General features: G+C 34.2%; 3 protein-coding genes across 3 annotated transcripts; 1 reads left to right on the top strand and 2 right to left on the bottom strand.

Annotated features, from left to right (window-relative positions):
• Window positions 842-2,220, bottom strand: LOC109232409 (extensin-like). The gene has a single exon (XM_019398168.1). It carries the CDS (start codon window positions 2,142-2,144, stop codon window positions 1,065-1,067), a length of 1,080 nt encoding a protein of 359 aa, XP_019253713.1. The 5' UTR covers window positions 2,145-2,220; the 3' UTR covers window positions 842-1,064.
• LOC109232812 (extensin-2-like) lies at window positions 6,294-7,684 on the bottom strand. Its single transcript, XM_019398532.1, has 2 exons — window positions 7,494-7,684; window positions 6,294-7,462 (listed from the first exon to the last, which is right to left on the bottom strand). Exons 1-2 carry the CDS (start codon window positions 7,635-7,637, stop codon window positions 6,515-6,517), a joined length of 1,092 nt encoding a protein of 363 aa, XP_019254077.1. The 5' UTR covers window positions 7,638-7,684; the 3' UTR covers window positions 6,294-6,514.
• On the top strand, window positions 10,779-14,119 carry LOC109232408 (hemK methyltransferase family member 2). Its single transcript, XM_019398167.1, has 3 exons — window positions 10,779-10,954; window positions 12,955-13,754; window positions 13,879-14,119. Exon 2 carries the CDS (start codon window positions 12,967-12,969, stop codon window positions 13,666-13,668), a length of 702 nt encoding a protein of 233 aa, XP_019253712.1. The 5' UTR covers window positions 10,779-10,954; window positions 12,955-12,966; the 3' UTR covers window positions 13,669-13,754; window positions 13,879-14,119.

The following is a 14,491-nucleotide window of genomic DNA, read 5'->3' as shown; positions in this document are numbered from 1 at the left end:
GGTTGTAATCTAAAGATTGCTCGGTATGAAGTTGAAATCCTACAAGGGTAGGTCGTGATTTTTAATCCCGTTGAGCTGGGAATTTTTCACGTAAAATTCCTCTGTGTCATTTAATTACTGCAGTGTGCGTGGTTCTGTGGGAACTAATAGAGCGACTGGTTCTCTATATAATTTGATGGACCCTTAAATTCTATCAAAGAGTCATAAATCAAATCCAAAGTTGGATTTACGTAAGTCCAGAAGGACTCGTCGGCCACTAAGTCCCATTATGAATGGGATTTGGATTTTTCAATAGTAAATTATGGAAAAGTTCAGTTACTACTAATCCACCGCATTTAGTTTTCCTTAATTGACTTGGGAAAGATTTGGTGATTGACTATATATATATCACCTATATATCGTGGCCAAGGGTTTTTTGATTCACAAGAAGTGCCGCTCAGTCGAGATAAATAATTCTGACTGAGGAAAATTGTTTTCTTGTCTTATTACTATTGCTTCGAAGTTTTTGAGAAAAATTTCAGCACAATTTTTTTATTCAATTTGTTCGCAGGTTTCATTGATCAAAAAGTTGATAGCAAGAGTCGATCTCGGTGTGGATACGCATAGAGTCTTCGCACTGTCGAAGAATTTTAAAACGAGACTCTCTTCACCAGGTACGTCTTAGATCCAATCTTTAACATGTAAATAAATTTTAAATACAAAAGATCTGCCTAGATTGTTATTTTCTTCCGTTGCGTGTTACGAACACCTATATGCAATCCTTCAATGCTACCGAACTTGATCGATAAATTTATGTGAAGAAATTGTGAATTGCTGGAAGAAAAGGTGAAAACACATAGACTAGATCAATAAAAGGAACTTGTATTCAACTGATACAATTCTCTGGAAACATTCAAAATACAATTTAAATGACAAAACAATTGCCACCCGAATAAGGATAAGAAAGAAACAACAAAATTAAGAAATAAAATTTTTGATATCATGCCTTAAACTCAAGACCCTTGAGATTATGTTGTGTTGGAAAATGGCCTTCTCGATACATGTTGAACATGAAAAATGGGAATTTAATAATATGGAGGAGGTGGTGATGGAGAATGAGTCGAAGATGATTGATAAGAGTAGGGAGGTGGTGGTGATGGTGAAGGGGGAGGGGGTGAATTATAGTAGTATGGCGGTGGAGGAGAAGCTGAAGGTTTCTTGTAGTAATCATTCTTCGGTAAAGATGGTGCTTTATATTCTTGTTTAGGCATTGAGGGTACCTTGTAATAGTCAGTTTTTGGAATTGATGGCTTTTTATAGTAGTCATTCTTTGAAACTGATGGCTTTTTGTAGTAGTCATTCTTTGGTACAGATGGCACATGGTATTCTGGTTTAGGCACTGAGGGTACCTTATAGTAGTTATCCTTTGGAACAGATGGCGCCTTGTAGTTATTCTTTGGAACTGATGGCTTCTTGTAGTAGTCATTCTTTGGTACAGATGGCACCTGGTAGTTATCCTTTGGAACAGATGGCACCTTGTAGTTATTCTTTGGAACTGATGGCTTTTTGTAGTAGTTATTCTTTGGTACAGATGGCACCTTGTATTCCTGTTTAGGCGTTGAGGGTGCCTTGTAATAGTTATCTTTTGGAACTGATGGTTTCTTGTAGTAGTCATTCTTTGGCAAAGATGGCGTCTTGTATTCAAGTTTAGGCACTGAAGGTGCCTTATAGTAGTTATCTTTTGGAAGAGATGGCACCTTCTTGTAATTATATTCTGGAACTGATGGTTTCTTGTAGTACTCATTCTTTGGCAAAGATGGCGCCTTGTATTCCGGTTTAGGCACTACGGGTGCCTTGTAGTAGTTATCTTTTGAAACAGATGGCACCTTCTTATAGTCATCTTTTGGAATTGATGGCTTCGTGTAGTAATTATTCTTTGGCAAAGATGGTATCTTGTATTCTTGTTTAGGCACTGAGGGTACCTTGTAATCGCTCTTGGACACTTGTGGCACTTCGTAATTGTCTTTTGACAATGGTACTTGATTATATGATGGAATTGGTGATTTATAAGAATCAGATGAATATGCCATAGTGCAAGTGGCAATCAAGAAAAATGTCAAAGCACAAGCAAATTGATGCCATTGCTTCTTCATTTGGCTCCCCATTGAGAAGATTTGAGTTCTAAGGATGATTGGATTGTTTTTTTCTTTTTTTGTGTATTTTAGAAAGGGGGAACAAGGAGTTTATATAGCCTAAACTAAGAAAGTGTCTTGATTATTTGGATGCTTAAAATAATCCGAACTCATCTGATTTTCCTTGTTCTTGGTTAATGCTGTACCACTAAGTTCTTGAGATAATGGAGAGCCATGAACAAAATCACAAATTTGATTGACTAACTGATATGAAAAAAAAATTAAAAAACCAGTTTTATTGACTTTCCAGGAAATCGTTCCATGTCTACTACATACATTTCTAAACTAGTGGCAATCAAACTGGAATAACAATTCCTTATTACATTTTTGGTACAAATTTCAATTTAATGTTTAATTCTCTTATCAAATTGGACAGGGAAAAGAGATAACAAAAATTTCAAAAAGCGCAACTTAGTTTTCAGTTTTGTGAAAGAGTCCACAACTGCATTACCTAATTAATTCATCTAGTACTCGTGTCTAATAGGTCTGATGTAAATATGTTATGTGAATTCTTCAAAATTTATACACTAAAAGTTGGTAAAAATTTTATACATGTATCGGTCTATACGAGATATTTACACAAAAGCGTTTCAAATATGTATCTCTGTGTGATCTATAGGTCATGGGTTCGAGCCGTATAAGCAGTCACTAATGCTTGCATTAGGGTAGGCTGTCTACATCACATCCTTTGGAGTACGATCCTTTCCTTGAACCCTGAATAAACGTGGAATACTTTATATATCGGATTGCCAAAATATGTATGTATCTGCCTAGCTAAGATATGTCCATTATTTGATCATGTAAGAATCAGTTAAAGTTGGTAGGTTGGGTCCATTATATTGTATGTACATGATGCCGCAGATTCTTAAGCACGACTTATAATTCATCACAATCACATCATGGGGCCATGATTTTCATCACCAAGCGATATGGTGGGATGGCCGGACGAGATCCTCGACCTTTAAGCACAAATCTCAGATTTGAGCCTTGAGAATGAAAAAAATTCTTATAGAAAAAACTTCCTCATTTTCTGGAGCTTACACGACGTGAACAAAGTTTGTCTCAACGTGCGTACCACATCGGTCGAATTTCTCAGACAAAAATCACGTCAACTATGTTGCAGCTAGAACTGAACCCGCATAGATGAACTTGCCTTGAACCTCGCTCTGATACCACTTGTTAGGATCGAAAAAAGTCAGGTGTCATGCGGAATCTAGCAAAGCAAACCTTGAATGACGATAAGTCCAACAACAAAAGAGAAATATACCAAAAGAGACACTAACATTTAACGTGGTTCGGTCAACTGACCTACGTCCACGGCGGAGATGAGCAATCCACTATATAAAAAGAGAGTACAAAATATCGAGAGAACAACCTCACGAAGAGGCAAACACAACTGACACACTAACACTTGTCCCATAAAGTTCTCCCTCTAAACACGACTCTGAAACCCCATGTGGCTACATTGTGGATGCTACTGAATGAGAAGGACATATATTCAATTTATAGAACTCCAAACCTTTTCCTACAAGAAAAGGGACTAGCCAGATATGAAGATTTGTAATTTCCTTCTACAAGAAGGAAAACCCAATTAAGGTAAACATGTTGCCCTTTCCTTCAACAAATAGGAAAACCAAATATGGTAAGAAAATTATGGCAAACACCTAACACGGTGTACAAAGAAAACCGATAAACCGCACCAAACCGATAATCTGAGTCAAACCGAGAAAAAAAAACCTGACTATGGTTTGGTGTTAGAAAAAAAAACCCGACCATAATTGGTTTGGTTTGGTTTTAACTAAAAAAAATCAAACCGAAACCAATCCAACCCGACATTACATGTGTACAAGTTTTAAAAATATAGCTTATACATAAAAATAATTATTGTAATGTAATTTATAAATATAATTTAAACTCTTCAATAATTCTTTCTTTTAATGTATTATTTCAAGTTTGGACTTAAAACTTTTGAATGGTCAAGTATGTTTTATAGCCCATAAAAGTTACTAACTCAAATAAAGCCCAAAGCAAAACCAAATGAATACTAATGCTAAATAAAAAAAAAAAAAATCAATTCAATACTAGAAATGACAATAGTATTGGATATATTTTTTTAGTTTTGCATTGATTTAGATAGTGAAAATGCATAACTCACACTTAATATTATTTAGTCATGTAATTAATACTTAGTACTTATTAGTCGTACTTATTTTAATATGACTTAGTACTTTTAGATTAATTATATATATTTTTATTATGACTTATTAATTAGCAATATTTATTTTATACGATTTTTTGAGTATTTTAGTATAATCATGACTCATCTAACAATATTTTGTATTATTTTATTGGGTAACATATTATATAGTTTTATCTAGGACCTAAGAAATATTAGAACACAATTTATAAATTTTATGCTATGACGATTTTGTCGGAAAAAACCCGAAAAAAACGTGATTGAAAAACCCGACTTTTGTTGGTTTGGTTTGGTTTATAAATTTGAAAATCCGAGACAATTGGTTTGGTTTGGTAATTGAAAAATCCGAACCAACCCGGCCTATGTATACCCCTAATACAACATCACCATTGTTGGATTTTTGTTTATGTTGTATGAATAAAAAATGGAGAGAAATGATAATTTGAAAAGTTCTCTTTTTTACAATGAAATTTTGTCCCTCATTTAAAAAAGAGAGGAAAAATATTGTGCTTATTTACAAGAAAAAAAATTCTTCTAGCTTTTAAAGAGTTGAGACGAAGGCAAGCTTTGTTCCGTTATTACTCGGCATTTGAATTTGATCAAATGATCTTATTGACTGACTAGTGACGATGTGCCCATGCTACGCCCGGGCCCAAGCTCAATCTGAAACATCCTAATACTTTATATACAAAAATAACTGGATAAATAATTTTTCTCCAACTAAAATTTGAGTGTTAGAGGATTAAAAAGTAATGTATATTTTAACTGTCGACAGCGTATATATTTACCATTTTATGGTCTCTTATGCATTTTTAAGTTAACTGATTAATTTCATACTATATATATTTTGATTTATATGTGCATGATGATAAATTGAATTTCTGTTAGGTACAACTGTCCTCCAATAAAAAGAGCATGAAAATCACAAAAATATTGTTCCTCTCCTTTGTGGTGACTGGTGAGCTTAAAAAACTTTGTTTTTTACGACGCTATTTATTTCTTATTTGATTTATGTACAAGGTGGTTTCCGAGATATTAATAGTTACATGAGGTGCAACAATACTGTATACTTAAATTTTTTTGATTACTGATTGGTTAATTATGTGGTCTTTTGGGAGTTCTTTTTAAACATAACATTCAAAGAGTAGTTCAGATTTAACAAATTCTTAACATATAACGAACGTAATTATGTGCTTCTAATATAAGTTTTTATAAGCTTACACCTCTTACTTTAGGCTTCCCTTTTATCAAAATTTCTTGTTTTTTTATTTGTTGTACTTTATTTAGAATATATAAACTATGTTAATTTTTTATTTGTCGTAATTGTTTCTAATGTGCATCCTCTCACCATTGAACTCGAACTCGTTGGACTATAAATTCAAATGCTTGGCTTCATTTATCATACATTGAAAATATTGAATTCTTTGTCGCTCTTCGTTGCATTGTTTTTCAAAATAGAAAGTAAGTGTCAAGTATGATATGCTCTGTCGCAGAAGTTTCATAATTTGAAGTGCCTCTATTATAGAATAATTTTTTCCTCTATCCTGCGAGGAATTAATCTAAATACCTTGTGCAACAGACTAACAGTGAGATTATTAAATTCCTTAAGGATACACATGGAAGTCTGTTGACTCGAAATTATTTTTCGGTTCTGTTTTAGTTTTTGCTTATTCTGATTTTCTGCTTTAAACACAGTCTATTAACAACCATTTCATTGTGTTATGACATAATATATTAGTGATATTGTTGCAAATATGAGTAGAAGCACTTGCGATATTGATATTTACAGGTGAAACAGTCATTAATTAAATGTATATACTCTGAATTTTCTCAATAGGTTGTTATGTTCTCATGTTTCAGGGATTAATGCTTTAAATTATGAAGGAATTGGCAAATGTCAGACTGATAAATAGTACATAAAATTATCGACAAAAAGAATTTGCATTAAATTGAACTAATCTTCTCAGAATTTCGATAATGAGACATACTATAAAATGGAAAAACATGAGCTGCAACCAACCCCAGAAATTACAAATAATGAAGTAATACAAATTTTGATATCAAGCCTTCCACTCAAGACCCTTAAGATTTTGTTGTGTTGGAAAATGGCCTTCTCGAAACATGTTTGAACATGAAAGATGAGAATTTAATAATATGGTGGAGGTGGTGATGAAGAAGGAGTTGAAGATGATTGATAAGAGTAAGGAGGTGGTGGTGATGGTAAAGGAGGAGGGGGCGAATTATAGTAGTATGGCGGTGGAGGAGAAGCTGAAGGTTTCTTGTAGTAGTCATTCTTTGGTACAGATGACACTTTGTATTTTTGTTTAGGTATTGAGGGCATCTTGTAATAGTCTGTTTTTGGAACTGATGGCTTTTTATAGTAGTCATTCTTTGGAACTGATGGTTTTTTGTAGTAGTAATTCTTTGGTAAAGATTGCACTTTGTATTCTTGTTTAGGCATTGAGGGTACTTTGTAATAGTCAGTTTTTGGAACTGATGGCTTTTTATAGTAGTCATTCTTCGGTACAGATGGCACCTTGTATTCTTGTTTAGGTGTTGAGGGAGCCTTGTAATAGTTATCGTTTGGAAGAGATGGCACCTTGGCGTAGGTATCTTTTGGAATTGATGACTTCTTGTAGTAGTCATTCTTTGGCAAAGATGGCGCCTTGTATTCCTGTTTAGGCACTGAAGGTACCTTGTAGTAGTTATCTTTTGGAAGAGATGGCACCTTCTTGTAGTTATATTCTGGAACAGATGGTTTCTTGTAGTACTCATTCTTTGGCAAAGATGGCGCCTTGTATTCCGGCTTAGGCACTGCGGGTGCTTTGTAGTAGTTATCTTTTGGAACAGATGGCACCTTCTTGTAGTTATATTCTGGAACAGATGGTTTCTTGTAGTACTCATTCTTTGGCAAAGATGACGCCTTGTATTCCGGCTTAGGCACTGCGACTGCTTTATAGTAGCTATCTTTTGGAACATATGGCACCTTCTTGTAGTCATCTTTTGAAACTGATGGCTTCGTGTAGTAGTTATCCTTTGACAAAGATGGTGCCTTGTATTCTTGTTTAGGCACTGAGGGTACCTTGTAATCGTTCTTGGACACTTCGTAATTGTCTTTTTGACACTGGTACTTGGCTTGGTACTTGATTATATGATGCAACTGATGATTTATAAGAATCAGTTGAATATGCCATAGTGCAAGTGGCAATCAAGAAAAATGCTAAAGCACAAACAAATTGATGCCATTGCTTCTTCATTTGGCTCCCCATTGAGAAGATATGGGTTCTAAGGCTGATTGGATTATTGTTTTTGTTTTTTGTGTATTTGAGAATGGTGTAACTAAGAGTTTATATAGCCTAAACTGTGAAAGTGACTTGATGATTTGAATGCTTAAAATAATCCAAACTCATCTGATTTTCCCATTTTTTGGTTAATGCTGTTCCACTAACATTTTGAGATAATGGGAGACCATAAACATATCATACACCTTAGCTTAGCTCACTTATTTTAATAAATTAAATCCATATTTTTATTAACTTCGAAAAATATGTTTTGTTTACAAATATATATGTATAATCTAATAGCAAATGGGAAAATAGAGAAACTAAACTGCTTTGTTGATGTCCTGGAAAACTCTTTGATGTGTGTTTCAACTTAATTTCTTTTTCTTTGATAAAAAACACTTAAACTATAGCTTGTCTTAGTTGTATCAATAAAATAGATTGACTTCCAAAACTATAGCTTCATATCTACATGCATTTGTGAACTTATAAAATTATTGGGAAGGAAATAAAAGAAGAAAAATAATATTTAAGTAGGCGTTGGCCATAATTTTTGGAAGTCTTTTTTCAATTTTTTTTCTTCAAATGTGTGTTTGTTTATAGAGTTAATCTTATTTTTGAGAGATTTGAAAATATCTCAAGACGCCTTTTTGGGCAAAATCATAAGCATTTGGGAATTTTTAGCTGAAAAAAAGATTTTAAACATGTCAAACTTGCCCCAAAATTCATGTCCAAACACATTTTTAATTTCACATCAAAATTCACCCAAATCAACTTTTTCGAAAAATAATTGAGAATCTATATCCAAACGGATCCTAAGTCATTAGCGGTTCTTACTAGTTTATTGGAACTTTATATTATAAAATATAATTTTTTTTGCTTATCATACTATTTATATTTATACTATCCAATATTCGTTTCAAAAGAAAAAAAGGACTCAGAGTACGAAAGATAAAGATAAGTCGTCTACTTTCGGACTCAATTCAGCAATCAATTCCTTATATGTTTTTGAACAAAACTTGAATATTCAAAAAATAATAAATATAATATAATAAATTAGAATATTTCTTTATTAAAATTATTTTCAAAAAGTAAGAAAGAAAATCGTAATTTTTTCATTTGGTTCACATAGAAAAGGGCCTCCTCTTTTTCTTCTCTTTTTTTATTCGGAAAAGGGTCAAAACTGCCCCTAGACTTTTGGAGTTGGTACAATAATGCCCTCTGTCCACCTATTTTAAAAAAATTGCCCTCACCGTTATCTTTTCGGCTCAAGAATGCCCTTACAACTAACAACCATGTTAGATAAAAAAAAATTTAATTAATTTCCACGTGTCATAACAGAAAAAAGGTCAAAACTGCCCCTAGACTATTGGAATTGGTACATAANGTGTCTTAATTATTTGTGCTAACACTATTATTCACAATTTAAACTTGATACGTTGATCTTAGAGTTGAATTTATTTTACTTTTAAAATTGTGGAATTAGATTTTAGATAATAATTAAAACGGAAAAGGGTCAAAACTGCCCCTAGACTATTCGCTTAAGTTTAAAAATACCCTCCGTCCACCTATTTTGAAAAAATTGTCCTCACCGTTATCTTTTCGGCTCAAGAATGCCCTTACGACTAACGACCATGTTAGATAAAAAAAAATTTAATTAATTTTCACGTGTCATAACGGAAAAAGGTCAAAACTGCCCCTAGACTATTGGAGTTGGTACAATAATACCCCCCATCTCAAAAAATCTCTCCCCCCACCCCCTCCACCCTCCCCTCCTAGCGTGTGTGCGTTCATATTTTTCTTGTTCTTCTCATCCTTTTTTTGACCTTGCACTCTATTTGAATAATCACTACAAACATCATTAAAGTTTTATTTCAGACAACCAAAAATTTTTATCACCAATACTTTACGTCATACAACTTTCAAAGACCCTGTTAGGCAAAAAAAAACTTAATTAATTTCCATGTGTCATCGTCCCATTGGCCTAACTTAAGACTCACCTAAATTAAAATAAACTCACCCACATTCTAAGACCCTTTTCCTTCGTTTCTTTCTCCTCTTTCTTTTAAAAATTATTCCACCAACTAGAACTCTCATGCACCCATTTTTTTCCCTAAGCAAACAAAACTCTCTCGTATAGTTAATCACCTTCCTCTTCCTATTTCTTTGTATATTAAATGTGCACATCAATACTCCTATTTTTTTCCATCACAGAAATATCATTCATCATCAATTTTTCTTACTACACTTTACTGCTTCATACAATAAGCTCAATCAAGTGTTTATTATAGTCACATTCACCAATAAGTCGTATTCTCTCATATTCTCAGGCATATGATCTCAAATATTTCTCTTGATTTAACCGTCTCTTTTTAAAATTGGCGGTGTTGATATAACCTAAAGAGCATCCACGTATAATAGCTTAATTTATGGATATGGCCGGATGTTCAGACTATGATGGGCCAATGAAGAAGAAAAAGGTCGAGGTCCGAGCAGAGACCAAATAAATCATTGGTATAATCAAAATTGGATACAGTGTTGTCAGGAAATATACAACAAAAAATATTGCAAATGCTCAATGATCATTACTATTGGCAGAAAAATAACTTATTAAACCATAAAATCTTACAATGAAGCATTGTTTCAAAGAGTACCTGATTTCACTCAGAAAATTGATTTAATAAAAAATATTAATTTAAAAATTAAATTAAGGCCGAAAAATCTGAGGTGGAGAGGGACTGAGGGAGATCCGTGGGTGTTGAAGGGTGAAAATCTAAGACGGAGTAGGCTAATAAGTGGATATGTGGTGAGGTTTTAATTTAAGCCAATAGGAAATTAACACATAATAAATAATAAAATGTTTTCTTAATCAAAATAGGGTTGTTAGCTTTTAGGTATGAGTGGACCAAAAAGTTGACGTTAGGGGCATGGATTGGCCAGATTTGTAACGGTGAGGGCAACTTTTACAAAATAGGTGGACGGATGGCATTTTTAAACTTAAAAGAATAGTCTAGGAGCAGTTTTGGCCCTTTTTCGTTTTTTATTTAAGGTTCCATATAATAAGTGTTCAAACGTTAGGGGGTTAAGTGTCTTTTACTAAACCTCAGGATATCCATATGATAATTACTCATTTTTTATAAACAGTCCTTTTTTCCTCCCTTTCCCCTTCTCCAATCGCCGTTCTCTTTCGGAAACTATTTTTGCAAATAGATTTCAGCTAGTTTTTTACTGCTAAAACCCAAATACTGAAAAGATCCAATTTTTTGAAGTCTCATATCTTGACAGTAGGCAAATACTAATTGCAGGTACAAAAATTTTATGCTTATTGTTACCAAGTTTACTTTTTTATTCAAATTGAAGCACACCCATAAATCAATAGAGAGTAAAATACTGGTTTCAGGTATCAAATTTTATGTTTGTGTAGTATCAAGTTTACTTTTTTATACAACTTGAATTCACCCATATATCAAGAATGAGTAAAATAGTATTTGTAGGTATCAAATTGCAGATACATTGAATACCAAGTTCAGTTTTTTCATTCAACTTGAATTGTGTTAGTATAGTATTTGTACTCTTATGCTGTAATTATGTACATTGCGTTAGGGAGCATAATTTAGGTAAGCACTGAATCAAATACTGACGGGGAGCCTTGGCGTAACGGGTAAAGTTGCTGCCATGGTTCGAGCCGTGGAAACAGTGTATTGCAGAAATGCAGGGTAAGGCTGCGTTCAATAGACCCTTGTGTTCCGGCCCTTCCCCGGACCCCGCTCATAGCGGGAGCTTAGTGCACCGGGCTGCCCTTTTTAACGGAATCAAATACGAATTGCTAGTTATTTTATTTACTCAAATCTGGTTCTCAAATTGCATATACATCAGATACCAAGTTTGCCTTTTTATTCAACTTGTATTGAACCATAAATTATGATTGAAGGTATCAAATTTTACTTTTATGGAGTATCAAGTTTGTTCTTATATACAACTTGAATTCACCCATACATCAAGACTGAACAATATTCTAATTACATGTCTCAAACTGCAAACATTGGATACCGACTTTTCCTTTTTATTCCACTTGTATTGACTTACAAACCAAGTCTTAATCGAATACAAATTGTTGGTATCAAATTGTATATTTATTGGGTACCAAGTTTTGCTTTTTCATTCAACACCTTGGATTCACACGCCCATGAATTCTTATGATATTTATCTTGTTGTTTAGACTGTCTAAACTGCAATTGCTTGATTTATTTGGCTCCTTCGCTTGCTTATCTAAATGGGAAGAATAAGTGTGATTTGGTTTCTGAGTTCTGATAGGGCTTGAAGTTTATTTTCTTTTTCTAAGTTGGGCTGAGCTCTCCCCTCGTCTTTGAAACTAGTCCCTTCTTGTAGAGGCAAATTCAGTATTTTAAGCCAGCGTGTGTAGAATACACTACAACCACTACTACTTTGTGGCAATGAGTACATACTTAGTATAACAAAATTAATAAATAAATATAGACGTGTTTTTGTGTGTCGCGAAAGCAAAACTTCTCACATCTCTATGGCTCTTTAAGGTATATCTTGTGGTATTATTGTCTAAGAATATTTTATATATTTGATGTTATCGCAGGTAAAAGACAATATCATCATCTTTATCCTACTGGAGGATAGGTTCAATCTTGATTATAAATTTATCTATGAAATCGAGATGGTTACCTTTCATAAAATTCTAACACTAGTAGCAATGCCTATGCCTTATTCTTCTGAAGGTGGGAAAAAATATAAAACTAAATAAACGGATTATTCATCCAAATTTTAGTTTGAAACTCATGTAAATAACCTATTTTTCTTTTGGTTAACCGTAAAACTTGACGCCTAATCGAATTGTTTGGGATTCAGAAGTGGAAGAAATTGGTTTATCTACTAATAGTGGTCAAATTGGCATATTACCAAATTATGCCACTATTGCCACAGCTGTAGATATAGGGATTTTGAGAATACGCCTTAACAACCAATGGTTAACGATGGCTCGGATGGGTGGTTTTTCTAGAATAGACAATAATGAGTTCACTGTTTAGTTACATATAGTTATATATACTTTAATTTGAAGGGCAGAGAGTCTAGCCGCACCCCCTGTGGCAACACTATACCAGGCCCTATGCTTGGGCTTGCTTAATTTGCAGCCTACCCTGCGTATCCGTTATATATATTTTTCTTGGTGAACGTATCAGTTATGTTATTGAAAGGGCATTTTGTGGTAGATGATAGAAAGGTGTTTTAAGAGCCTCCATTGCTAAGGCCTTATGAGCTTGTTTTAATGTGGCAGGAGTTATCTAAGATGCTTTCAAGAATTGCCAAAATCCAGCTTGTGAGTTCGCATCCTGAGGTTTACGAACCATGTGATGATTCATTTGCACTGGTTGATGCATTATTAGCTGATCGAACTAACTTGTTACAGCACCGTCCCTCAATTTGTATGGAAATTGGTTGTGGTAGTGGGTATGTTATTACTTCACTTGCAGTTATGCTCGGACTTGAAGGATTCGTTCCATACTATCTTGCAACAGACATAAATCCCCATGCAATAAAGGTGACTCGTGAGACGATGGGGGCTCATGGTGTTTATGCAGAGCTGGTAAACACAGATATTGCATCTGGACTTGAGAAGCGATTGGGAGGATCGGTTGATGTGATGGTTGTGAACCCTCCGTATGTTCCTACGCCTGAAGATGAAGTTGGTTCTGAAGGTATCGCTTCTGCATGGGCCGGAGGGGAGAATGGTCGAAGTGTTATTGATAAAATACTGCCTGTTGCCGACAATCTTTTGTCGGAGAGGGGCTGGTTATATATGGTCACACTTACTGCTAATAACCCCTCAGAAATATGTCTTGAGATGAGAAAGAAGGGTTATGCATCGCGAATCATCCTGCAGAGATCAACTGAAGAAGAGAGCCTCCATATTATCAAATTTTGGCGAGATTCTGATAGCCAGTTGGAGCTGAAGAATTTAAGTTATTGGACAAAACTGGTCAGGAATTAGTGAAGGGGTTTCATTTGGTGATTTCAACGACTGTACGTCAGGTAACATATTACTGACATAGAGGGGAAGTTCATCAGCTGGATGTGGTAAGGTTATCTTATAATTTTCCCTTCGTTCTGATAATATCCACTCTCTCCCTTTGTTAATATGAAGTGATACACAGAATTGAGAAACGATTACATTCTTTTTTCGTTTTGTGATACTGTTCAGGTGATTTTTTCTGGATTGGGGTTTGTCATCTTTATTCAAAGGATCCTCATACAAGCTGACGCACAGTCTTAACTTTATGAAGTATCTGATTTGATGCTTAAAACTATAGCTCCTCATTCTGTACACAATTTTGAATAAATTGCTTCTATGATCTGCACTGTTCGCAACAATCTAGTGTATTAATATCTCACAATCATATATGAATCAGTTAATGAATATGTTTGGATGGATATCATCTGGATGATTGACTGGTCTTGTGTCTTATAAATTTACTTATTTGATTACTGCATTTTGAATTTTTGATCATGTCATTGCTGAATCAGAGTATCAGACTATCCATGTAAGTGAAAGTTTCTAGCCCTTCGAATGACCTATCTCTCTAGCCAAACAAGTATTTCTGGCCAAACAATGAGGAGTAGATCCAGCTGGAGAAAATAGTGGAATTGTCTTAAATGCATTAAAACCTTTCCTTTTTGTTAGAGAAAGGGGAAAATGATTCTTTCTGCTTTGGATGGTGTACTAAGGTTTTTTCATAGAGCTTTTCGGCAGATCAGGACTGTTAGCATCGAATGAAGCCATCGGGGATGTGTAGCATCCAAGTTCTCACTCTTCA

The sequence above is a fragment of the Nicotiana attenuata genome, chromosome 9 (assembly GCF_001879085.1).
Source record: "Nicotiana attenuata strain UT chromosome 9, NIATTr2, whole genome shotgun sequence".
Taxonomy (NCBI): domain Eukaryota; kingdom Viridiplantae; phylum Streptophyta; class Magnoliopsida; order Solanales; family Solanaceae; genus Nicotiana; species Nicotiana attenuata.
This window is presented reverse-complemented; position numbering and strand designations above follow the sequence as displayed.

Coding starts and splice junctions, on each gene's coding strand:
- LOC109232408 (XM_019398167.1), top strand. CDS start 12,967: ATGCTTTCAAGAATTGCCAAAATCCAGCTTGTGAGTTCGCATCCTGAG.
- LOC109232409 (XM_019398168.1), bottom strand. CDS start 2,144: ATGGGGAGCCAAATGAAGAAGCAATGGCATCAATTTGCTTGTGCTTTG.
- LOC109232812 (XM_019398532.1), bottom strand. CDS start 7,637: ATGGGGAGCCAAATGAAGAAGCAATGGCATCAATTTGTTTGTGCTTTA. Junction 7,463..7,493: donor AAGTACCAAGCCAAGTACCA/GTGTCAAAAAGA, acceptor GAAGTGTCCAAG/AACGATTACAAGGTACCCTC.